Genomic DNA, 25,281 nt, shown 5'->3' with positions numbered 1-25,281 from the left:
CCAGCCGCTTGACTGTGCACCTCTGAACCAGACCCCGAGTTAGTGAGAACATTTGGATGTAATTCCGTCTCAGACAAGCTCCTGACCGTAGACGGCAGCAGAAGGAGACACAGACGAGAGTAAGAGCAGAAAAATGTAATCGCTCCCTTCTCGGTTTTATGCTGAGGGAAACCTGCTAACAGGACCCGGGACCCGCTTCCCACTCTCGGGAGGCAGGGAAGTCTGTGCAGCCAGCAGGCTCCATGGAACCAACCCGGTTCCCACCACTCGCGAGTCCTCTGGCACGTTACCTAAGCCTCCTGGGCCTCGACATCCTCCCGTTTAGGAGGGGGAGGACACACAGCGCCTCCGCCGCATGGGACGGGGCACGTGAACTGCCCAGGCCAGGGCCTGGCTGGTTCTTGGGCCGGAGGACCGGTCCCCAAGCCCCCCGCCCCACCCCACCCCCACCACTCGTCTTGGGTCCTTCCAAACTGAGATGCCACTTCCTCTAATATATCCTTCCCGACCATGCTCCCAGATCTAGGAAGGTTGGGGGCCCGCCCGTGTGTTCCCACAGTAGCCCGTGCTTCTCCTCAGCACGCTGGGCTGTATTTGCTTTTACGTGGCCCCTCTCACCCTGGACTATGTGCCCCCTGCCAGCAGGGGCGAAGCTGTATCCATCATATCCCAAGGGCCCCGGACAGCACAGGGCAGGGCCCAGTAAAATGAACACATAATTGAAAAGCCCTCACGCCGAGTCCTCGTGGAGTCCCCGCTGGGGAGGCCTGCCTTACCGCGCAGGTGAATACTTCCTTTCACACATCCTGCAACACTCCCCAACTGTTTCCTGTGTGTCATCATCGATTCTCTGGGGGGAACTGAATCTGAATTGCTGTGCCTGTCACAGAATTTCTTTTAGAGCGGACGCTTCTCTGGGAGAGCGTCTAATCCACCCCTTCCAGGTCATAGATGGAGACCAAGGCCCAGAGGAAAGAGGGGCTGGCACAGGAACACACCCAGGGCCCGGGGCCAGCGGGCTCATCTGCCACCGGGAGACAGTGGGGCTTAAGGAGGAATCATCGTGGATCCTCTGGGCAGAGACTCTAAGCTCATTTCCAAGCTGAAGGCACCAGGTGGGCTGGAACTTTGTCCCACTTTCTCTCATGGCCCAGATGAATTCACGGACAGCAACAAGTATCCTTAAGCCCGGTGCAGCCCCAGGCACTTCAGAATACCCGGGACATAGGACATAAAAGTCTCCACGCCCCTTACCACGAGGGCAGAGAGAGGTGCTCCATCTGACTCGCTGTGGGGCGCAGGCATAGATGCTCACCTCTCTAAGCCTCCCCTTCCTCCTCCGGAAACAGGACAAGAATTATGTGAGTGTCAAATGCAATCCTTCCTGTAAAGCAGCTGCTCGGACGCCTGGCCTGAGCAGGGCCTCAGTAAAGGTCAGCTGGCCTGGGACCCGGGTGGAAAGACAACGTGATGCATGAGCAGGTGGTGAACCAGGCAGAACAGGGCTCTGCTGGGTCCAGGCAAGCCCTGTGGTCGGGGCGCAGTGCAGTGGGAGGAGCGGGCAGGACCGTGTCAGACGTGGGAGTGGTCCAGGAAGGCCCGGGGATCACAGCCTGGGCTGGGAGAGATGACGGGAAAGATGGGATAAAGACCTGAGCCTGTGCCCTGCAGCTGGCAGGCCAGGGTCAGGAGGTGGGAGTCGGGGGCAGCAGGGCCCAGGCTTAAGCAGAGGATAGGGTGGGGTGAGCTCTGCTGCCTGGGGACCAAACGTACAGGATGTGACGGTATCATAAACACTGACGCTCACTGCAAGCCATCAAGGCCCAGCACTGGCTAAACCCTAAGAGGAGGATGAATGGCTCCCAGGGGTGGCCCCCGGGGCCCGCGGAGCATCTGTGGAAGGCCAGCTAAAAAGGACGGTCGGCTGCCAAAGCCACCAGGTGGAGGGGCATCTGGCTCTGTGTGCACGAGCGGGCGGCCAGGCTGCTCCCACAGCCGCCTCTGCCTGGGGAAGTCAGGTCACAGCCCCGTCGGAACCCTGCCCAGCAAAACCAGGGCAAATCAGCTCCCAAAGTACTGAGGAAACACATTTTTGAGAGAAAAAAAAAAAAAAAAAAAAAAAGGAAAGGAAGGGGAAAAATAATAAGAAAACAGCTTACCTTGGCTATTTTCACAAAATGGCTCAGGATTTCTGCCCTTATTTTTAAAGTCTGTGCTGTTAGAATTTCTCGTACAACCCAAAAACTGACCTGTAGAGTCAAATACACACATACACACACACACACACCAGAAAAGCTGTTTAATGCCAGACCACCCAAGTTGTCCTGCCCACCACTTCCATAGGCTTTCCAAGAGGTTGGGGGACTGGAGAACACACCCTAAGGTTGCATGAGGTCACGAGGCTGAGGGTTCCTTTATGACACCCAACCCTGCACGTGGGTCCCCTGCTCTCAGCACCAACTCTCCAACACACACAGTGGTGCTGAGAGAAATAAGTACTTCTGGCATCATCCAGGGGACTTACTGGGCCTCCCTGATACATGGGTCTCTCCGAAGGTGCTTCGGGGAATTTTGAGATGATTCAGACACGATTCCTGCTCAGCAGGATCACAGTTGTAGGGAGACGATGGATGGATGGATGGACAAATGGCCCCATGCAATCCATGTCCCCAGCCAGCCCCAAGACAAGAAGGATTCACTGCCACTTGCCTAACCATAACAAAGTTAATTTTCTAGGAGAGGTTTGCCCAATAATTTATAAGTATCTCTCAAAGTTCCGTGAAGCAATGCAGGTTAAAGGGCACATTCTTCCAGAGACAGTATATACCAAAAGGATATACTGGTACTCGGGATTCGGAATATCATTCATGCTTGACCTCTCACGTAAATCAGCATCCCCGAGCCCTTTGCATCCTTTGGTGGGGACAAGAAAGTCATCTACCAGTGTCTGGTGGGCTCGCACGATTCCTCAATAAAACAGAAGGGGCTTTGTGCCAAGAAACGCTGGGAAGTGGTTTGCTTTCCTGTTTACATTTCATTACTATAACAACAGAGCTCTGTGAAACACAGATGCCCAAGAGTGCAGCGACAGCACACAAAGAAAGGAGGAGAGATGGGCAGAGCATGGGGCATGGGTGGGATGAAAGCCCAGACATCTAAAACCTCTAAATTTTACAAAGAATAAAATCGTTAAGGATATTCCAGAGTTCACAAAGTAAGTTTACTGCTGCAACCAAATGAATTCTTCTTATTGACAAACTGTCACTTTCCAATGAGAAAACAAGAGAAAATGAACCAAGGACCAAAAATTTGCTTTTTATACTAAGCAGGAATATTACAGAAAAGTTTTCTCTGTATAATTATCTGTAGTTGCCTGCAGGACATGCCTGGGTTTCCACAGAATCGGTTTTTCCAAGAAACTGCCTAAAATTAAGTTCAGACTCAAATGCTTACTAGCCAGTGATGGAAGAAAGATTTTCTGCATACCAAGTGAGATGCCCACAAACCTTATATTTTAATACATGCACATGTTCATGCCACATAAATCTCGTGTGATAGTTTATACGTAAATTTAAGAGATTCTTAACGTGCCCCTAAATCACACGTATTTAAGGCATAATTAGGGACCATGGCAGAGTGGACTCCGGGGCGTGCAGAGGTGATTCTGGATCAGCCCGATTCAGCAGACTTTCACGAAGCGCTTACTGTGTGCTCGCGACACTGTGAGCCCAGACCTGTCCGTCCTCGCCTGAGAGGGAGGAGACCAAAGGAGGAGGCAGGACCCTCCAGAAGTCACTGCGCGGAAAGGCAGCCGGCGATCATGGTCATCAAAGAAGTTCAAAGCCAGGGAACTAGAGGCAGGGGGCTTCACAGAGGAGGTAGGCCTTAAAGAGGAGGAGACTTTCAGCGGGCCAAGAGACCAGGGAAAGCTAAATAGGCGGACAGGACTGGTGCTGCAGGTGCCCTGTGGGGTGGGGGTGGGGAGGGACACTGATGCTGCAGAGGGAAGTGAGGGCCAGACTTGCGGGGTTTGGAGCACCAAGGGGACACTCCGCTGCTGCACAGGGAGAGTTCCGGAGGCTTCTGAGCACAGGACGTGGGCAGGGACACCCATCAGGAAGCTAAGTGAGGGACAGGAGGCCTGAGCTAGAGCCATGTGAGAGGAGATGGAGGGAAGGGGCAGGAGAGAAAGACATTATAAAAGTAGAATCAGCATAGTTTCTTTCACAGCATCTTTCATTCTGTGTTTTTTTTAACTACAAAATTAAGAGACGCTTAATGAAGAAAACAAGGGAAACAGAGTTAAGCACAAAAGACAGAAATCCTGGAGTTCCCCCCGTGGCGCAGTGGGTAACGAATCCGACTAGGAACCATGAGGTTGCGGGTTTGATCCCTGGCCTTGCTTAGTGGGCTAAGGATCCGGCATTGACGTGAGCTGTGTTGCAGATCGAGCAACGCTCGGATCCCGAGTTGCTGTGGCTGTGGCATAGGCTGGTGGCTACAGCTCCGATTAGACCCCTAGCCTGGGAACCTCCATATGCCATGGGTGCGACCCTAGAAAAGACAAAAAGACAAAAAGACAAAAAAAAAAAAAAAAAGACTGAACTTCTTCTCACATACAGACCCCAAGATAAGGTATGTGACCTTCTCAAAACATGTATTTATTATGTCTTAGAAGAAAACACGCTCGTCTAGTCTTAGAACATGTGTCCTTTGAGCCACAGAACACGACTGTCTTTTTCAATTACACTGGTATACACAAATCATACTATCACAAGAATTTTTATAAACATATAAGAATATGAATATATTTTCTAGCAGCAGCCAAGTGTTTCACCCTAGGGATATATCATCATTAAGGAACCTCCTGCTGTTGGAGAGATTATTCCTAACTATCTTATTGTGATAGCCAATGCTGTGGTGAACATATTTATACATATATCTTTAAGCATTTTTAAATTAAGCCCTGAGGATGAATTCCTGTAAGATGGAGTAAATAAAAGTATGTGTTCCTTTCTTTCAAAAGCATAAATTTAAAAACGTGGCCTCCAAAAGGTCTATTTGCTGAGCCATCAATAAGTTGGAGCCAATCCATGTTCCCACACACAGGCGAGTACCAGTTATCACAGCTCTTTTTCACTTTACTAACCTAATGGACAGCTGATGGCTCACTGTAGCTCTTTCGCATTCTTTTGTGACTACGCAGGTGACATTTTTTGCACTTTTTTTTTTTCCAGTTTTTTGTTTCAAATTATCAATAGGCTGCTTGTACTATCTGTTTGTGAATTACCTGGTCAGGTCCTCCACCCACCTTTCTATCGGACACGTGTCCTCAAACTCTTGATTAGTGAGAGGTCTCTTACGTGAAAGGGAACACATTAGCCCCTTGCGAGTCATATACTGTGCCCAGAGTGGGAGACTGGTACCCTTATACACTGTTCAGGGGACCAATTCACAGGACCATTTTGAAGAACCACTTGACTGTATCGTTCCAGATGTTAAAGTGAGAGTTCCTGTCGTGGCTCAGGGGTTAACGAACCCGGCTAGCATCCGTGAGGACGCGGGGTCGATCCCTGGCCTTGCTCAGCAGGTTAAGGATACTGCGTTGCTGTGGCTATGGTGTAGGCCAGCAGCTACAGCTCTGATTTGACCCCTAGCCTGGGAACCTCCATATGCCACAGATGCGGTCCTAAAAAGACGAAAGACCAAAAAAAAAAAAAAAAAAAAAAAAGGTTAAAGTAATATTCTCTCTCTAACATTTTACAAGAGTTCACAGAAGCACTGTTTATAAAGCAAAAGAATATGCCCATCAGTAGGGAACTGGCTGCATAAATGATGCCATCACCTCAAACTTTGGGAGGAAGTCACTATGGAAGGATGGAGGCAGCTGTGCTCCACCTTTTTGAGGGCAAAATAGCTACACAGACTCTGGAATTTTTCTGCACAGGAGGGTTGTCCCGTCTCCCCATTCATTTATTCTATTATTTACTTATATCAGAATGAACTCATGGATATTTATTTTATATTTTGGGTTTTAACCCAATACTGTCCTTTATTTTGTGGCTGTAAGTGTTCCAGATTTGGCCGCTGAGTGCTAGCTTCGACGTGCCCCAGCATGGCTGTGGTTGGTTTCTTGAGCACTTTCTCGCTTTCTGCCACTACAAGATGCTACAGGCTTATCCTGTACATTCCTTGCCCCAGTCCGACACCAGCCACTTCTCCAAGGAGCCCTGGCTCCTCTCATTAGATGGTGATATTAGAAACCCAGATCTGGGAGCTAGGTGTGCTTATGCTACTGGAGTATCACTGCTTCCAGGTCCTCTCAGATCACAGAGCAAGGAAGAGTGTGTGTGTGTGTGTGTGTGTGTGTGTGTGTGTGTGTGTGTGTGTGTGTGTGTGTACATGCTAACTCTTGAATATACATGTATCTATACATATTTCTATATGTAACCGTCCGTATCTATATTAAGCTAAATATGAGCTCAGGCTAATGTCTCCATGTCACCAACTGCAAGGCCTTACTTGCCATATGGAGCATTCTAGCCTTCTTTTCCTTGCTCCTCTCTAACTTCCCACTCCAGCAGGTGGGGAAAGCTGGCCCCCACCATCTGCCATCCACTTCCTTAATTGTTCAGTTCCGGTGTTTAGGCACAGCGGCTCCAGAACTGTGACCCATCCCCCTCGGGAAACAACTTCATCGGAGTAACTGCTTATACACCGCGCCTTTCGTCTTTCGTCTCTCAGGCTCCCTCATTTCCAGAGTTACTTAAGCCAGCACCTTTACCCTTACCCTTCTCAGTGAGGTTGCTATATACATTTATAACGCAGTTAGGTTCATTCGTTATGAACCTAACTTCGTATAAATGCCTTCCATTCTAGAACCCCTTAGTCTCCACCATGAGTTTTTTAAATCTGCATATACTGAGGTCTCCTCTTAGCGCTGTGATGTTCTATGGGTTTTCACGCGTGCACAGTGGCCCGTATCCAACATGGCAGAATCATCCAGGATAGTTTCACCACCTAAAAAATAGCCTGTTCTTCACCTACTCAACCCTCTCCCCTTCCCACACCCCTGGCAGCCACTGATCTGTTTACCGTCTTTAGGGTTTTATCTTTTCCAGAATTTTTTCTACATTTTCTAGAATTTGAAAAAGAAAAAAGTAAAGGCGGAAATCACAATTGTGTTGCCTTTTCAGACTGGCTTCTTTCACTTAGTGATGTGTATTTAAGATTCATCCATGTCTTTACATGGCTTGATGGCTTTGTCTCTCTCTCTCTTTTTTTTTTTCCTTTGGATGAATACTATTCCATTGTATGAATTTATCAGTATTGAAGGACATCTTACTTTGAGTATTTGACCATTGTCAATAAAGTTGCTGTGAATATTTGTGTGCTGTGTTGTGTGTGTGCACACAAGATTTCAAATAAACTGGATAAATATTGAGGGGTGTTATTGCCAGATCATACCATTTTTCATTCCGACTGACAACAAATGAGAGTTTATGTTGTTCCAAATACTTGCCAACAATTGGTATTGTCAGATTTGGGGGGGGGGTGCTTGGGTTTTTTTTTTTTTTTTTTTTTCAGTATTTTAGCCATTCTAATAGGTGTGTAGTGTTTGGCATTACCCCAGTGGCAAATAATATCAAGCATCTTTTCACATGTTTATTTGCCCTTGGTATGTCTTCTTTGGTGAAGTATTTGTTCAGATCTTTGGCTTGTTTTTTTTTTTTTTTTTTTTTTTTTTCTTATTGTTGAGTTTTAAGAATATAGTCTCTTGGGAGTTCCCGTCGTAGTGCAGCGGAAACGAATCCAACTAGGAACCATGAGGTTGTGGGTTCAACCCCTGGCCTTGCTCAGTGGGTTAAGGATCCGGTGTTGCGGTGAGCTGTGGTGTAGGTCGCAGACATGACTCGGATCTGGCACTGCTGTGGCCCTGGCGTAGGCCAGCAGCAACAGTTCCCATTAGACCCCTAGCCTGGGAACCTCCATATGCTGCGGGTGAGGTCCTAAAAAGACAAAAGACAAAAATATATATATATATATACAGTCTCTTATCAGATATGTGTTTTGCAAATATTTTCCCCAGTCTATGCTTTGTCTTTTAATTCTCTTAACAGTATCTTTTTCAGAAGAGAAGATTTTAATTTTAATAAAGTCCAACTGATCAATTTTTTCTTTCATGGACTGTGCTTTGGTGTTATAGCTTATAACTCATCACCAAAGGTCAAATAGATTTTCCTCCTTGTTTTCTTCTAAAAAGTTTTATAGTTTTGTCTTTTACATTTAGGTGTATGATCAATTTTGAGTTAATTTTTATGGAAGGCCCAAAGTCCTGTATCTGATTCTTTTTTTCACATACACAAAAATATTCCAATTGTTCCAGCACCACTAGTCGAAGAAATTACCCTTTCTCCACTGAATGCCCTCATGCATTTGTCAAAGTCAGTTGACTCTATTTGTGTGGGTCTGTTTCTCTGGGTTTTTTTTTGGTTTTTTTTTTGTTTTTTTTTTGGTCTTTTGTCTTTTGTTGTTGTTGTTGTTGTTGTTGCTATTTCTTGGGCCGCTCCTGCGGCATATGGAGGTTCCCAGGCTAGGGGTCGAATCGGAGCTGTAGCCACCGGCCTATGCCAGAGCCACAGCAACGCGGGATCCGAGCCGCGTCTGCAACCTACACCACAGCTCAAGGCAATGGCGGATCGTTAACCCACTGAGCAAGGGCTGGGACCGAACCCGCAACCTCATGGTTCCTTGTCGGATTCGTTAACCACTGCGCCACGACGGGAACTCCTGTTTCTCTGTTTTATCATTGTAGGTATCTATTCTTTTGCTAACACCATGCTATCTTGATAACTGCAGCTTTAAAAGCAGTTCTGAAATCAGATAGAGCGAGACTTCCAACTTTGTTCTTTTTCTGATTATTCTGCCTTTAGCCTTTCCACATAAACTTTAGAATCAATTTGTTGATATTTATAAAACAGCTTGCCGGGATTTCCATTGGGGTTGAATTCATTCTATATATCAAGTTGGGAAAAAGTGACATCTCAATAATGTCTTTTTTTTTTTTTTTTTTTGGCTGCAGCATGCAGCAGCTTGATATGGGATCTCAGTTCCCAAGCCAGGGACTGAACTTGGTCTGCGGCTGTGAAAGTGCCATGTCCTAACCACCAGACCACCAGGGAACTCCCAATAATGAGTCTTCTAATCTATGAAGATGGACTATCTCTCTATTTCCATCTATTTTTATTTCTTTCATCAGTGTCTTACAGTTTTCTGTATATGGGATCTATACATACTTTCTTAGATTTATACTTAAGTATTTCTTGTGTGTGTGTTATGATATATGATGCTGTTGGTTTTTAAATTTCAAATTCCAATTCTTCACTGCTGGTATATAGAAAAGCTTTATATATTGATCTTACGCCCTGCAACCTTGCTAAACTCACTTATTAGTTCGAGGAGTTTCTAAAATAGACTTCTTTGAGACTTTCTGTAGACAATCATGTCATCCATAAAGACAGTTTTATTTCTTCCTTTTCAATCTGTGTATCTTTTTTTCTTTGCGTTCTTGCACAAGCCAGGACTCCCAGTACGGTGTTAAACGGAAGTGGTGAGAGACCACATCCTTGCCTTGTTCCCAGTCTTTAGGGGAAAGCACCCAGGGTCTCAATAGGAAGTACGATGCGGGATTTTCGTAGATGTCCCTTATCAAGTTGAGGGAGATCCCCCCGCACCTAATCTGTTGAGGTTTTCTCTTATTATGAATGCACATTGAATTTTGTCAAATGTTTTTGAGTCAATTGACAGGATGACATGATTTTTCTTCTTCAGCCTGTTAAGACAGTGGATTGATTACATGAATTGATTTTCTTTCCTTTCCTTTTTTTTTTTTTTTTTTTCTTTTTAGGGCTGCACCCCCGGATATGGAAGTTTCCAGGCCAGGGGTAGAATTGGAGCTATGGCTGCTGGCCTACACCACAGCCACAGCAACTCGGGATCTGAGCTGCATCTGCAACCTACACCACAGTTCATGGCAACGCCACAGAATGAGGCCAAGGATTGAACCCTCGTCCTCAAGGATACTGGCTGGATTCATTTCTGCCGTGTCACAATGGGAACTCCTGAATTGATTTTCAACTGTTAAATCAGTCATTCATATATGGAATAAATACCACTTGGTCACAGTGCTGGTAGGAGTTTCCTGGTGGCTTGGTGGTTAAGGATCTGGTGTTGTCACTGCTATAGCTTGGGTCACGCTATGGCGTGGATTTGATCCCTGGTCTGAGAACTTCCACATGCCACGGGCATGGCCATAATAAATAAACAAAACACGTAAGCTATTACGATCACTATTATGGCTTTGGTGCTACAACTAGCACTGGAGTTTAACCACTGGGGACTGAGGTAATTCCCGGGAAACTGTGCCACAGTACTGCAGATGAATAAAGCGGAATTGTCAGGAACACTAAGACCTTTATTTAACCAACCACAAATTAAAACGATCAAAGCATATAGTAAAGAAAAATCCAGGTTTAAGGATGCTATCTTTTCTTACGTGAAATCTACTTTGCTACAAATTTCTCATAAGCCTGTGCTCAGTTTCCTTAGAAACCTGGTGCTAGAAGGGCACTCAGAGGCCTCATCCTCCCCCTGCCCACCCCCACCACACACACACACACTGGGTGCGGTCCTACTGGCACTGCGATCCACTGCCGTCTGCTCTCTGCCTGAGCCTCCACCGGTAGGGAACCGCCTTGTACTAGGAGAAAGCAGCCACCTCCCCACTTCCATCCCCCGGCCTCTGCACTGCCTAGCGAGGCCCCACGGTTCTGTTTCCTCAGCTCCCCAGCAAGAACCCCTCCATTACTTGGAAATCTTGACGACCTCCTCCCTGAGTCTTCTCACTCCTGGAGCCCGCATAACACGCTTCGCCTGATCCTTGTAACACGCCGGCTTTCCCTCCCCCTCTGAGCACTGTGATACCCTAGGTGGCAATTCCCCACCCCCGCTCTTCACGAGGCACCCAGGACCACACAGAAGTGTCTGGCAGGGGTGGGATAAAGCATAGGAAAGCACAACTACCACACGCCTATGAGAATTTAGCCATTCTAATTTCAATTTAAAATTTTTTAATTTTAACCTTTTAAAAACGGACAATACCGATTGCTGGCAAGGACCTGAAATGACACAAACTTTTCTTCATTGCTGGTAGGGATGCAAAATGGTACAGACATGATCCAGCAACTGTACACCTAGGTATTTACACAGTTTATTTGAAGTCTTAAGTCCACACGAAAACATAAGCATGCAAATATTTATAGCAATTTTACTCATAATCATCAAAAACTGGAAGTCCTGGCATCCCCGTTGTGGCGCAGTGGAAACGAATCTGACTGGGAACCATGAGGTCATGGGTTCGATCCCTGGCCTCACTCAGTGGGTTAAGGATCCAGGATTGCCGTGAGCTGAGGTGTAGGTCATAGACTCGGCTTGGATCTGGCGTTGCTGTGGCTGTGGCATAGGCCGGTGGCAACAGCTCCGATTAGACCCCTAGCCTGGGAACCTCCATATGCTGCGGGTACGACCCTAAAAAGACAAAAGACAAAAAACAAAACAACAACAACAACAAAACCCTGGAAGTCCTTCAGTAGGTAAAACTATCTACCCTCATGCCCTGGGATCACAGCAAAAGCCACAACCTCTATGTCATCCAGGCCATTGGCACAGCCCACGAGTCTTTCTGCATTTCCACAGTCGGCTTTCTCTTTCCCCTGAACGGCTCTTTCGAGTTTTCCCCAAACCCCTCAAGCTTCCTCTGCTTCCCCCTTCTTCACCTCCTATTTCACTGAGAAAGAGGAGCCTGAGCTTCCTTGCGCCACACCTCCAAGCAGACCCACGTCTGTGTCTCTCCTTTCCTCAGACTCGCCTTGTACAGTGAAGAGGCCCCAGGTCTCGGCCTCTCCCAGCTTCGCTGGGACTTCATTAAGAATCCCTCTCTGTCCTCATCTTTGACTTCTCCTGGTCTACTGGCTCCTTCCATTCAAAATATGAACATCCTCAAGGCCCTGCCCACTGAAAAGAAACAAGAAATATAAAACCACTTCCTTGGATGTCTTCAGCCCTTCCAGCCACTCCCTTCTTCTCATCTTGCTCCTCGGGAGCCAAAGATCTAAGCATCAGGTACACCTGCTTTTTCCATTTCCGCTCATCTCCTACCGCTCAAGCTGCTACAGCCCAGCTTCCATTCCACATCCCACAAGACTGCTCCTGCTGACTTACGACCACGGTGCTGCTAAGTGCAAAAGACTCTTTTTTGTCCTTTTAACTGACCCATCCCGTAGCATCCCCTTATCCTTGAAACACTGATTTCGCCAGCATCCTCGGGTGTTCTCATCTCTGGGCTGCTCTGACTTGGCCCCCCTTCCTCTGTGCTCCCCTTGAGCCCTCAGGTTCTCACTTGGGCCTCTGCTTCTCCCCGGCTGATCTCAGCTACTCCTGTGGCTCCAAGGGCAGACGCCTCCAGTATCTGCATCTTCAGGCTGGATCTTTCCCCAGCTCCCAGACTCAAATAGCCAAATACCTGCTGCATAGCTGAACTCACATGTCCAAACCCAACTCGTCTCTTCTCTTACCACTGCTCCTCCCTCTGTGCTCACTGTCTCAGAGTGGTGCTGCCAAGGACCAACGAGGACCCTCTTCTGCCCCTCCCCGTCATCTCCCCCCACAGCCAATCAAGCACTGAGGGTGCTCAGTCGGTCTCCTGATCCAGCCACTTCACCTGGATTAAAGGGGTGGACTCCAATCCAGGCTCTCGGCCTCCCTTCCTACCGCCCAAGCCTCTCCTCTGGTCTCCCCATCCCAGCACCAATTCCCCTAGCACATCTGTCTCCCCTGCTAGACTATGAGGTAAGGATGGCATGGGCTACATCTAATTTACCGCTGACCCCCTGCACCCAGCACAGAGCCTAGTACAAGTTCGATCAATATCTATTCAATAAATAAATGAATACAACCAAAGCAATGAGCTTCAAAGAAAAGAGGGTTTACATAATGAGGAAAGAACAATTATTTGGAGGTAGTATTTGGAAAGGAAAACGCTAATATTGTCTCCCAGCCCTGTGATAAATGAGGCCTGGAAGAACAGGGGGCTCTACTGGAGTCGTGAGCAGGAAAAAATGGGAGGGAAGAAACTCACCAACTATGTGACTTTGAGCAAGCTATTTCACTTTCCAGAACCTCAGCTTTCCTCAACCATAAACTGGGTTAAAAATACCTCCCTCAGTGGGCTTGGTGAAAACAGAATTAGACAATGCAAGTTAAATGACAGCACGGTATCTAACTCAGGAAAGTTGAGCCTAAGTGCTCAATAAATATTGTTTAAATAGCCTCGATTAAAGCCAAGAAGGAGCAGGAACATTCAATGATTAGGCTAGTGACGCCTGGGGCTCCAGAGGGTGGACGGGAGAGTGATGGGCTCTCGCCAGACTGATGAGAGAAAGGGCAGAGCAGGACGGAAGAGTGCCAGGGAGAAGAGGGTCCGCGAGGGCCCTTGGGTTTTCCTTTCTGGCCATCACCTCTTCCTGGCCAAGCATCCTGACTTTCCGCAAGGAACCGCGAGTCCCTGTGGCCTAGGCCCCTGCCTCTACCTCCACAGGAAGGCCTGTTTCTGAGGCCTGGCCAGCCAGAGCCTCCTGTTTCCTGGTCAGGGTGATGAGATCAGGATGAACAGGATGGGGCACAAGCCAGGGCCATCAACTCGGGAATCTCTATTCTAGGACAGCGAATGGAGCTCCTGAAAAACAGGCAGGTCCTTCTGCAGGGCTGTCCTCAGAATGCAACTACAGGGGAGCAGGCTGTCTGGGGGGAGCCAGAGCAGAGGGAAGCAGGACCTGCAGGTGGAGAGAGCAGCATGGAGGTTGCAGTGCCGCCTGAGGCCCCAAGTAATGTGTGAAGTCCAATCTCTCCCTGGACTTTGTTACATAAGCCATTAAGGTGTGGTTTGTGCTGGGGTTTTGTTATCAGAACTACATACACAAATGAGTTCAGGAGAAAAGCTAACGCAGCCCTCCAAGGCAAAATGTTGGGAGCCTCTGCCCTGTCCAATCTCCTCTAACGTATAAGGGTCCTGAGACCCAGATGGAGGAAGGGACTGGCCCCAGGCCTCCAAGCAGGTTAGCAGCAGAGCCTGGACGGGAACCAAATTCTCCCATTTCTCTCTCCATCTCTTCCTGATTCTTCCTCTTTAGGATGCAGTCCCAACCCTACCACCATTGCTCAGGCCCAGCCCTAACCTCCTGTCAGCTTGTAGCTTCCACTACGCCGCTACCTTTTTCAAAGCTAATATTACTTGTTTACTATGTGTGAAGTGCTGGGCTAAAGCCTGTACATCCATGAGTCTCATGCCAGCTTCAAAAACTACTTGAAATGATTCCTGTTTTATAAATGAGGACAGTCAGAGGCTGAAAGACAACCCGAGATCGCACAGGCAGTGAGCCGTACAGCTAAGGTGCAAACTCAGGTCTGTTTGATTCCACGTGACCTCAACTTCCCAGCCTGCTGTCCACAGACCCCTCGAGTATTCACACACAAACTTCAGGGCCGGGGGACAGCAAACTCACTCAAAGTAAATGCAAATTTACATATCTGCATATTGATCTAGGGGCAGTAAGTGATACGGTCAGATTCTCAGAAGGACCCATGATCCCCAAACGGTGGAGAATGTCTGGCTTTACGGTGGGGTCTCTGGGGCCAAGATACACACCTGGCCCGTAACAGACCTTAAGGAACTCGCCGAGCTCTTCCATCTCGGCTACCCCACAAACAAAGCCCAGGGGACTCGGGCCCCACGGAGGAGCAGGCAAGTCCTCGGGGGCCTACCAGAACCTGGCTGCTGGGTTTCTGGTTCGGCCACAAGGAGCCTCTTGTCGCCTGCAACCTCCTTCCAGTCCGTTCATCTTCACACTCTCCTCCCCGCTCCCCCAATGCCAAAACGTCTGGATGCCCACGACACACCTGACACTATGCCAAGCGCTTCCTCTGGATCTTCTCTTTTGATTCTTCCTAACGCCAGAGCAGGGCGAGTACTGTTATTGTTCTCACTTCCAGATAAGGACACTGAGCCTCAGAGAGGTAAGTGACCTGCCTGCCTTTATCTGGAGTCTAAGGAGCAGCGCTGTGGTCACCTGCGACTCTCTGCCAGGAAGGGAGGCCAGTCCGTTCATCTCGGGGGCAAGCGGCCCCCGTGGCGGACGGCCTGGCCGCTGGCCAGTGTTCAAACCAGAGCGGCCAGCGCTGCGTCCAGGAACCGCTCTCCGCGTGGCCGGCAGGCCAGCGGGGAGACCATTTCTCAGAGCATGGGAACACGGGACGTTACTTCTGGCTCGCTTCACCCACTTGGTCTGAGCTGGACACAATACAATTGTTCGCAGAACAAGCTGCGCTGCCCCTTCGCCAAGCTGACCTGGCCTCCGCGTGCAAAGCAGATTACATCAGAGCCCCCAGTGGCCCTCCGCCGGGAGCTCTGCGGCTGGGCAGAGGTGGGACTCGGCTGGCTCCTGGTCAAATGGTTTTGCTGAGGAAACTATGAATCCCCTGATAGTGTGTACACATCTGGTTTTTTTTAAAAGATTAAGCTCAGTTGAAAAGAAAAAGATTTTGAAAAGAAAGAAAGAAACAAACAAAAAAAAAGGCTTCAGAATTTCTCTTTTCAAAACAAACTGTGTGCAGTCCCTACGGCAGCTGCCTCTAGGCCGTCCTCATTCCTGCTGTACCTCATAAGACAGCAGTAAGGGGAAGCCCGGCCTTGAGGGTCAGTCTGCAAGTGGGCACCCCTCTGAGGCTCCGCTGGGCTCGGCGTGGGAGCCGAGGCCAGAGAAGCCTGGGGAGAGCTGAGTATGGTGAGGCACACGAGCTGGCATTTCCGAGAGGGACGGCCCAGCTGGAAGGAGGGCCCAAAGGGAACCCAGGCCCAACACCCGGAGGCCCAGGCACGCACACGATGCAACCTCCAGGCCAACTGTCCTCATTTGAAACCAGAAAAAGAAGAAGAAAGCGGAAAAGCTGTCAACAGCCCCATTTAGAGGCCTGGCCTATTCAAAAGGGGTCTTGCAGGGGACTTTCTACTGAAGATCATGTTCTGGCAGGTCTACCTGTGCAATCGGAAGCCCACCCTGCTCAGGTGGCCCAAGTCCCCGATATCACTCCTTTAAGCAGGGATGCAGAGCTTCACACCTGGAGCGAAGGCTCCGACTGGCCTAGGTCGGGTTACAGCAGCACGCACAGGGCCAACGACCGGGCCACTAGGAATTCAAAGAAATTCAGTACATGAAGCGTTTCCTGAGTACCTCATCCATTCCTTCCACGTATATTCACTGAAGGTCTACTACAGGCCTAACACTGTGCAAGGCGGCGGGGACAGAGGGATGAATAAGACAGATGAGGTTCGTGCCCTCTGGAGCCCACAGACTGGCAGGGAAGACGGAGACGAAAGGGTTTCACGAAATGAGGACAGATGGGGAAAGGCGCACGCAGAGAAGCACAGGGTGCAATGAGGGACCATATTATGGGGAGAAGCTATTACACAGGCTGGGGGTTCACCTGAGACTCTTAGAGAAAGTGACATTCAGCCTGAGAGCTGGTTAGGAGCTGAACAAGGAGGAAGAATTCTGAGCACGATAGTGGCCTGACAGGGCCTGATGCTGGAAAAGAGGCAGAAGGTCAGAACGGCCAGAGCCTACAGAGTCGTGGAGAGGGACACGGGATGAGGCTGGGGGGTGGAGAGAAGCCAGATCCACCACTCGCGACCTTGCAGGGCACATTAAGGGGCTCAAACCTTAGCTTAAGTGACACTGGAAGCCAGGGCAATGACTTAAACCCAGGAAAGGTGTATTCAGTTCCACCCGCTGTGTGAAAAAGACCGTGATGGTACGAGCATGGACAAAGGTGGGGGTTCAGGAAGTGAGCTTGGACCTGGAGCCAGGTGCCTGGCACTGAAGCCTGGAGGGGCTCCCAGCCTACCGGGGATAACAGACTGCTATCTGGATGGGCACATGCAAGGGTGCTCTTACCTGGTTAAACCTCCGGGTAAAGGCCACGACGTTGGGGGCAAGACTATGTTTCTCCTTCTTACTCCATCCACAGCTGGCGAGTTCCTGCGAAGCACAGAGTCAATTTCAACAGTGATTCCAGTGGGGACGCAAATACAGCGGGGCATCTAATTGGAATGCGGTCACACAGCTGGGGAACAGCCATGTCCTCACCAGGGAGGGAGCAAGTCTCCTCCTCGGTGGAGGGGTGCCCTGGGACCCCCAGAAGTGAAGGTGAGAAGCAGGATACTTTTCCTCACAACCCCGGCCACATCTCCCAGGACTCTGATGCCAAAATATTCTCACCCCCACCACTGCCACTCTGCCAGCTCCCTGGGACCAGAGGTCCCTTATTAATGCAAATTGCCTGAGAGAGGGTATAATGCTTTAACAAGCAGGACGCATCCCCTAGGCTAACTTAAAATCTGGCTGAAGATTCTCAGATTTTATTGGCCACATAACATCCTCCATTCCTGGAATCAGGCAACATCCCGGTCCAAGCCCCGCTACGATCTACAGAGCTTCTAGGATGACCTCAGGCTCCTTCCTGAGGTTGGCCCCTCCCATCTCTAGAGGTCCCCTTCATATAGTCTTCAGGTGCCTTGTCGCTTCTTTTCCAGCAGGTTTAGCATTATAATTTGAAGATTCCCATGACCTAAACTGTACCTGTCGGTGAGATAACAGGAGCAATCTGGATAGATTACTTGGGGTGGGTGGGGGGTGTATAAAAGGACCAAGGAAACGCCATTAACCAAATGCCCCATACTCCCAGCTTGCGCTTGGCAGAGAATAGAGGAGAGGTGGTAGATTCCAAAGTTCTCTACCTCTGAGTTACAAGGCCTCCTGTTAACTCACATCAGGCATCTACGTGATTAATAGCGTTTCTTGCCCCACATCTGGAACTTTTATAAGGACTTTAGTGAGTCAGCTGCCCACCAGCTGCAATAAACACAGATGAGCCGTCTACTAGGGAGTCAGGGGGTGCTGTGGGAATGTCTGAGGACAAACGTGTTGGCTGAGCAGCTAGGCCTGAAGTGCCAGGCCCTTCAAGTGCATCTCAGGACCCAACTAGAAGTTGCTGGCAGGCCTTTGGGAAGCCGGCTGCAGGCAAAGGGCAGCTCTGGATACAAGACGAATAACTTGAGAACACTTGGGAACCAACCAGGAGCCAAGAAACACAGCTCTTCTTCCTGGTGGCCTCACTTCTGCAAATGGCACCATCCTCCTGGTCACCCCCATGAAAAGATGCAGCCACCCTTGACCCGCTGAGTCCTTCTCACCCTCACAATTTAGACCCCAAGTGGCAGGAATGACCACAGGAATGGTAACTCCTGGTACCATTCACCAAGAATCTCCCACACGTGGGTGCGGGACAAGGAGCCTTTCTTGTTCTCGCAGGTAATTCTCATCACATCCATTTTAATAAAGAAGAGGGCTCAGTACTATTCACCCTCTTGAATGAATGTTTTGACTCCACCTCTTTTCACAGGTGGACATGAAGCTTGGTTTACCACGATTCTCCTTGTTCTGAAATGTATATGTGACCGGCCTCAGTTCCACTGACGCCTCGCACCCCACCCACCTGTAGAACACACACTTTAATCAGATTGCACATAGATATCATCCCCTTTCGAATAGTAATTGTGGGGACAAGAGCCTCTCTCCCCTGTGGATTCCAAGGTCGGCCCCAGAACTGAAGGGGTTATAATCCGTGTAAAAGAGCGGATGCCCAAGGACTGAGGCATGGTTGTTGCCCAATTTCTAGCTGATAGTTACTCCTTTTGTTTTTTCTCAAATTCTTTAATGAACAGCAGAAGTTTATATCCGTATGTGTGTGGGTGGGTGCGCACGTGTGTTAGTGTTCATTTAACTCAGCGTGTGGGGCTTGTTTCCACACTGCAGGTCACTCAGGAAGGCATCGGGAAAGGGACCAAGTGTGGACCTTACAGACAGACAGACCCGGGACAGACGCCGCCCTCCACACACAAGCTGCTTGAGACTTAGCTTCTCAGAACCTCAGTTTTCTCATCTTAAAATGGGCACGTGTACAGCTCATTCGAACAGTCCAGCGAGATGCAAGCCCACGCACACAGAGCACCTGGTACATAACAATTACTTGGCAAAGGGAATCGCCCCTCCTCTTCCCAGGGTCCCGCTGTGTCCGACGCAGCCCTACCGCCAAACACGCCCTACTTTCTCCTCCACCAAACCCTCCTTGTTGGCGGGAAATATTAACAAAATCTATTACTACTTCTCTTTCCTTTTGCGGATGTCAGGCAGACAGGAACCAGAGCAAGGACGTAACACTCCTGCCCCAAATTTGTTTGCTTTGAACATTTCTAAGACCCTGATTCAAAACCGTATGTGCCATTCTTGGGTTCTGACAATTCCCCAAGGACCCGTTCATACTAGAAGACATATAACATTTAAAACTAAAACCTCAACAGAGTGAAACACTGAGAGGTTATCTTGATAAAATGAAAGGAGCAAAAGACTTCACAGCCAGAACACCTTGCTCCAAATCCCTGTCACTCATTTCCTGGGTGACCCCTCTCCTAGCATCAGTTTCATGGCTGAGGAGAACAGGGATGCTGAACCTAACGTGTAGAATTGGGGTGGAGACCAAGAGAGATAAAGCCTGACATAGGAGGTGACACACAGGGCAGAGGCTGGCTCACAGCAGATGCCAGGCAGCGTTTGTTGAATGAACAAATGGGGTACGAGCATTCCTCAGGGTTGAAATCTCCCAAATCCAGCACAGAAAGATTTATCAAGATGTCAAAAGAAATAAGACCATTCTAACTGCACTAAAGCGAGGCCCGGGCCCAGCCTCCTTGGCACTGTTCCTCTTCTGTGCTTGGCCTTATAGGAGCACAAGAGATTCCATCTGTGTGAAGTGGGTTTGGAAAATGTGAAGTAATACAACAACACTCCTCCAGTTGCTAATGCCTAAAAAAGGTCCAGGCCGAGGAACTGATTTGAGTGCAATTAAGTTAAAATGGACCAGAGGAGAAAGGGCTGGTTCTAGAAGGGAGACAAGGGGTCAGACTGCGGCTGGAAAGGCCCTGGTAGCCCTGCCTGCTGGAGCGCCAGGGAGCTGCCCCTGGGCTGCGCTGGGGCCCTGCCCTCACGCAGGCTGGCCTTGGCTCTGAGCGCTCGGCGGAGGTCAACTGGGAGTGAAAGACGGTAGGAGGACAGTCTTTCGCCAGCTTCTTCCGGGATCTCTCCTCTGTCACGTGGCCGTTTCCCGGGTTCATCAAGCCGAAAACAGAAGCTGTGAGAAGAAAGCGGTCTGCCGCGAAACAGCCCCATGTACCCAGCTCCGGCGGCTTCCTCCCCGGGCTTTAGCGGAAGAGGCCCTTTGCCCTCGGGGCCGGGACGGCACTCCTCCCGGGCTCTGCTCCCTGCCCTCTCCCTGCTCACAGGCCTCGCTCTCCTTCCTGTATCTCCCACCTCTTCCTCCCCACGCTCTTCTCCCTGCCAGCATTTGAATGTGCATCAGCTTCTCCCACGAAGGACGACAACGATGACGGCCACGGCGGTGATAATAAGAGCCATCTTTTCTAGACCTCCTGCCTCCTGCAGCTCCTGCGCCCTCTCTTCCCCTTCCAGGTGAAGGTCTTGAGAGGGTTGTCGGTTCTCTCTGTTCCAACCCGCTTCCCTGGCCACCTCCTCCCCGGCCCCAGCTCCACGGAAACTGCTCTTTTCTCTACCAGTGTGACAGCTGCCTTGCTAGGCGACCCCTCCGTGTGGCTTCTTCTCTCTGTCCTTGCCCTTCGGCCCTGTGCTCTCCTGCTGGTCCTCTCCCTTCTCAAGTCCCCCCCCTCCCCCATTCCCAGTCGGATTTTCCAGTTGCTTTTTCTTTTCTGACACTCCCCCGACTCAAGTCCCCCCTGAACCTGAACAGGCGTGTCTTCTCTCTTCTGTACGACTTGGTCCCTTCCTGGGAGAGCACATACACTGCCACGGCTTCAACCACGTGCCCATGTCCGGCCCGAGTTTCTCTCAGGACATTCAGCTGCCTCCTGGCCACACCTTCCTTGGTTTCCCATGAGCCCCTCAAAATCAGCAGGCCCTGAAGCAAAAGGCTGTCTGACCGGCTGTCTTAAACAAAAACACCTAATGGCACGAGATCCACTTAGGCTTTCCATCTGACAAAGAAGAGTGTTTCTCACAAAGAAACTGTCCACGGAAAAAACCCCTAACTGATGTAAAAACCACTTTGTCTGAATGCCCCATGTGCAAGCGCTCCTAGGTGACAGCAGGAGTCCACGCTGGTTTCGACTCACTTGAAGCTTCTCTGGTCACCAGCAGGGCCAGCCAGCTTCGTGCTTAGGGTTTGGGGAGTCAGATGCCCTGAGGTGGCCGGAGAAAGGCCTGACCCTGACTGTGCCTGGGGTCGAGGAGGCAAGGCCCTGGAAGAGGAGACCTGGGAGCAGGACGAGTCCTCCCTGAAGACCCCCACAGGGTCTAAGCCACTGCGCCAGGGGCAGCTGTACGTGGCCCTTCCACACACATGCTTAATTCTAACTGCAGTCTCCTCCAACTCATATTCCCAAAACAGGTCCCCACGGAAAATGCACCACCTCAAGGAAAGGTCACCGAATCTGACCTCGGGGACCACCACCCAGCTGGCACCATCAGTGACACCACATTAGCACCTTGCTCAGTGGCAACCATTTTTCCTTTCTCCTCCCTCCGTGTTTCTCCCCATCCCTCCCATCCTACCCTCTGGAACAATCTTCAGAAGAACTGCTGGGACAGTCATACGCTTTGTCAAAGGTGTTCTAAAAGCACCCCAGGGAGTGGGCGACCCACGGAGGCGGCGTGGGGAGACAGTGCCAGTTCCGGGGTTGGCAGTGGGGTCTAAGGAGCAAGGCGTTTCAGAGCCCTCAGACCTCACTGCTGGGTTCGCAAAACGGTGGGGCCATTTGGGAGAGCAGTTTGGCAGTTTCTTTGAATGTTAAGCATACACTCACCAAAGGGCCCGGCAATCTCACCAATGCAAACATTTGTCCACACAAAAACCATGTGTGCATGTTGATGGCAGCTGCATTCTCGATTTCCCCAAACTGGAAACAATCCAGGCTTCCATCCTTTGGTGAAGGGACAAACAAACTGTGATCTGTCCGCATTACCAAACACTACCCGGCAATAAAAAAGAATGAATTACTGACCCAGTCAGCAACACAGATGAATGTCAAAAGCTTTATGCTAAGTGAAAGGAACCAGACACAAAAATATCATAGGATTCCATTATTACGACATTCTGAGAAAGAGAAAAACTATAGGGACTGGAGTTCCTGTTGTGGCTCAGTGGTAACAAACGGCTCATGTCCATGAGGACACAGGTTCAATCCCTGGCCTCACTTAAGGATCCAGCATTGCCGTGAGCCGTAGTGTAGGTCACAGACGAGGCTCGGATCTAGTGTTGCTGTGGTCGTGGTGTAGCCCAGCAGCTGCAGCTCCAATTCCACCCTTAGCTTGGGACCCTCCATATGCCATGGGTGTGGCCCTAAAAAGACAAAAAAAAAAAAAAAAAACCAAAAACTATAGGGATTAGGGATAGAAACTAGATCAGTGGCTGCCAGGGGCAGAGGAAACGGGGCACCGGGAAGTCCTAACGGGCTAGGCGAGTGCTTACCCTGGCCCTGGACCCTGATGGTTCTGTGAGAGTGCAGGAGTCCTGCCTGCTCTATCCGCGGTTCCCGTTTCTGCAGTGTGTTATCTGCAGTCAACTGAGGTACAAACATATCAAATGGAAAATTCCAGAAATAAACAATTCATACCGTTTTAAATCGTGCACCCCCATTCTGAAGCATTGTGAAATCTCACGCCCTCCGGCTCTGTCCAACTCAGGACGTGAATCATCCCTTTGTCCAGCATATCCTGCCCATTAGTCACTGAGTGGCCAGCTTGGTTATCACATTGACTGTTGTGGTGTCACAGTGCTTTTGTTCAAGTAACCCTTATACTTAAAATGGCCCCGAAGCACACGACCAGTGATGCTGGCAATTAGGATATGCCAAAGAGCAGTTGCAAAGTGCTTCCTATAAATGAAAAGGAGAAAGTTCTCAACTTAATAAGGAAAGAAGAAGTCTTCCTTGTGGCTCAGCCGTAACAAACCTGACTAGTATCCAGGAGGATGCGGGTTCGATCCCTGGCCCCGCTCAGTGGGTTAAGGATCTGGCATTGCCATGAGCTGTGGTTGAAGGTTGCAGACCCTGCTCAGATCCCACATTGTTGTGGCTGTGGCACAGGCCAGCAGCTGCAACTCCAATTCAACCCCTAGTCCAGGAGCTTCCATGTGCCATGAATGAAACCCTACAAAGACCACAAAAAAAAAAAAATATATATATATATATATATATATGTATAGTAAAAACAAAAAAATTAAAAATAAGGAAAGAAAAACCTCTTAGCTGAGGTTGCTAAGATCTGCAGTAAGGATCTTCTATCTATGAAATTGTGAAGGAAGAAAAAGAAATTCATGCTGGTTTTGCTGTCACATCTCAAACTGCAGGAGTCAGAGTTCTCTTGTGGTGGAGCTGGTTGAGGATCAGGCACTGTCACTGCAGCAGCTTGGGTCACTGCTGTGAAATGGGTTCAATCCCTAGCAATTTCCACATACAGCGGGAGCAGCCAAAAAAAAAAAGAAAGAAAGAAAGTTTTCATCTCTGTCCCTGTAGTTTTTACCAAGCACACAGGGCGGTGCAGGGAAGTACAGCAATAACAGCGCAAAAGGACGAAAGCGCAGCTACTTCAAACTGGCGTCGGGCAAAGGGCTATGAAGGGAGGTCTCAGGGAAAAAGGCATGCGATTAGAAATATGAGGAAAATAAAAATATAACAGAAACCTGCAAAGGTTCGACGACATGAGATAAGGGCAAATGATGGAAGAAAAGCAATTATAACCTCCGGGAACAACAAAAAATAAGAAATTCCTGTTTGGACTTAAAGGCTATGCATATGTGTATATGTTTAAATAGCATAGGTACATTTAAATAGCACATATTAAAATGTTTGTGTTATATACATATATTAATAGTTGTATACATTTAAATATTTTATTCTTTCCCACAATATTAGGCAGTTGATGGTCGGAAAGAAAAGGGAACCTGTGGGTCCTTGAACAGCCCGGGGTCGTTAGAGAATGAGATACAACCTCGGCGCACCACCCAGCCGGGCACTGAACCAGGACGATGAGTGCTGTCTGTTGCTTTGAAACTTGGAGAGTCAACACATCTAAAAGGTGGGGTGTAGCTGTGAAATGTCAGAATGTTAATTTAATTACTCTCACAATGTAAAAGCACAGCTGACAGCAAGTGGTGAGTGGACAGAAGAGGAAAAGCCCGGTCAAGAGACCCTGTACAATGCTGAGGAGGTTCCAGCACACCAAATAACATTCCAAAAGTAACCAGTAGAAGGAAAAAAAAACCTCTGGGGGGGGGGGAGTGCAGGGTAAGGGATCAAAGGCTTCCTTTACAAGCTCTTCTGCGCTATGTGAATATCATGCACAGGATCACTTCGGAGCAAATCTTAATAGGTGACATCTTACAGTACTACACACTGCAAAACTTCCAAAATTAAATATTTACAGTGGAGTCAGTATCCAGAAATACACAACATTTTTATAAAGTCACAACCCGTTTACAACCTGTCGGTATCAACATTTTTAACATAAATACCTAGCATTTTTCACATGACCATGAGATGCCTCTGTAACTTCTGATGGAGGAAGCATGTGAAAGCCACGACCAGCTGGGCCTTCAGGAGACATGCCTGTCTTCTCGGAAACGCGAGGGCTTGACTCAAGTGAGGCCCCGAGGAGGGAGCAGGAAAGCGCCACCAAGGGGCTCCTGCCAGCAGCTGCCTTGACTCCCCGCGGGGACAAAACCAGCTGCGAGGGAAAAGGGAAGGAGGAACGGCAAAAGGAGGCAAAGGATGGAAGAAGGAAAGAAGGGAGAAGGAGGAAGGGAAGGATCAGAGAAGAAGGCCAGGAAGGGGGCAGGGGGACGGAGGGCCAGGCCCCGGGCTGGAGGGTCCCAGGACCCCCAGCTGAGGCCTTGAGGAGCCCAGTGCGTGGCCAGTGCGGGGGGTCAGACATGAACACAAAGCACCATAAGTCAAGGCAACAAATGGCAGCTGCACATTCCGGCTTCATTTCCAAAGGCTGAAGCCCAAAAAGACATTTCCTA

The 25,281-nt window shown here is 49.3% G+C and overlaps 1 protein-coding gene across 21 annotated transcripts in view; it reads right to left on the bottom strand.

Moving 5' to 3' along the window:
- The window catches only part of RALGPS1 (Ral GEF with PH domain and SH3 binding motif 1), a 333,379-nt gene that overhangs the window by 167,318 nt on the left and 140,780 nt on the right, over positions 1–25,281 (bottom strand). For 16 of the 21 annotated variants that reach the window (XR_002337608.1, XR_002337607.1, XM_021069060.1 and 13 more), the window contains exons 5-6: positions 17,067–17,150; positions 2,160–2,249 (exon numbers count right to left, since the gene is read on the bottom strand). Coding sequence is in view for 19 of the 21 variants with exons in the window: in XM_021069060.1 (XP_020924719.1) it covers positions 2,160–2,249; positions 17,067–17,150 (174 nt within the window). In the remaining 2 variants the exon portion in view is untranslated. The remainder of the gene's footprint in view (positions 1–2,159; positions 2,250–17,066; positions 17,151–25,281) is intronic. The other 5 variants (XM_021069123.1, XM_021069132.1, XM_021069069.1 and 2 more) reach the window with 1 other exon arrangement.

The sequence above is a fragment of the Sus scrofa genome, chromosome 1 (genome assembly GCF_000003025.6).
Source record: "Sus scrofa isolate TJ Tabasco breed Duroc chromosome 1, Sscrofa11.1, whole genome shotgun sequence".
NCBI lineage: Eukaryota > Metazoa > Chordata > Mammalia > Artiodactyla > Suidae > Sus > Sus scrofa.
Note: the sequence above shows the minus strand (reverse complement) of the source record. Positions and strands in the feature narration are given on the sequence as shown.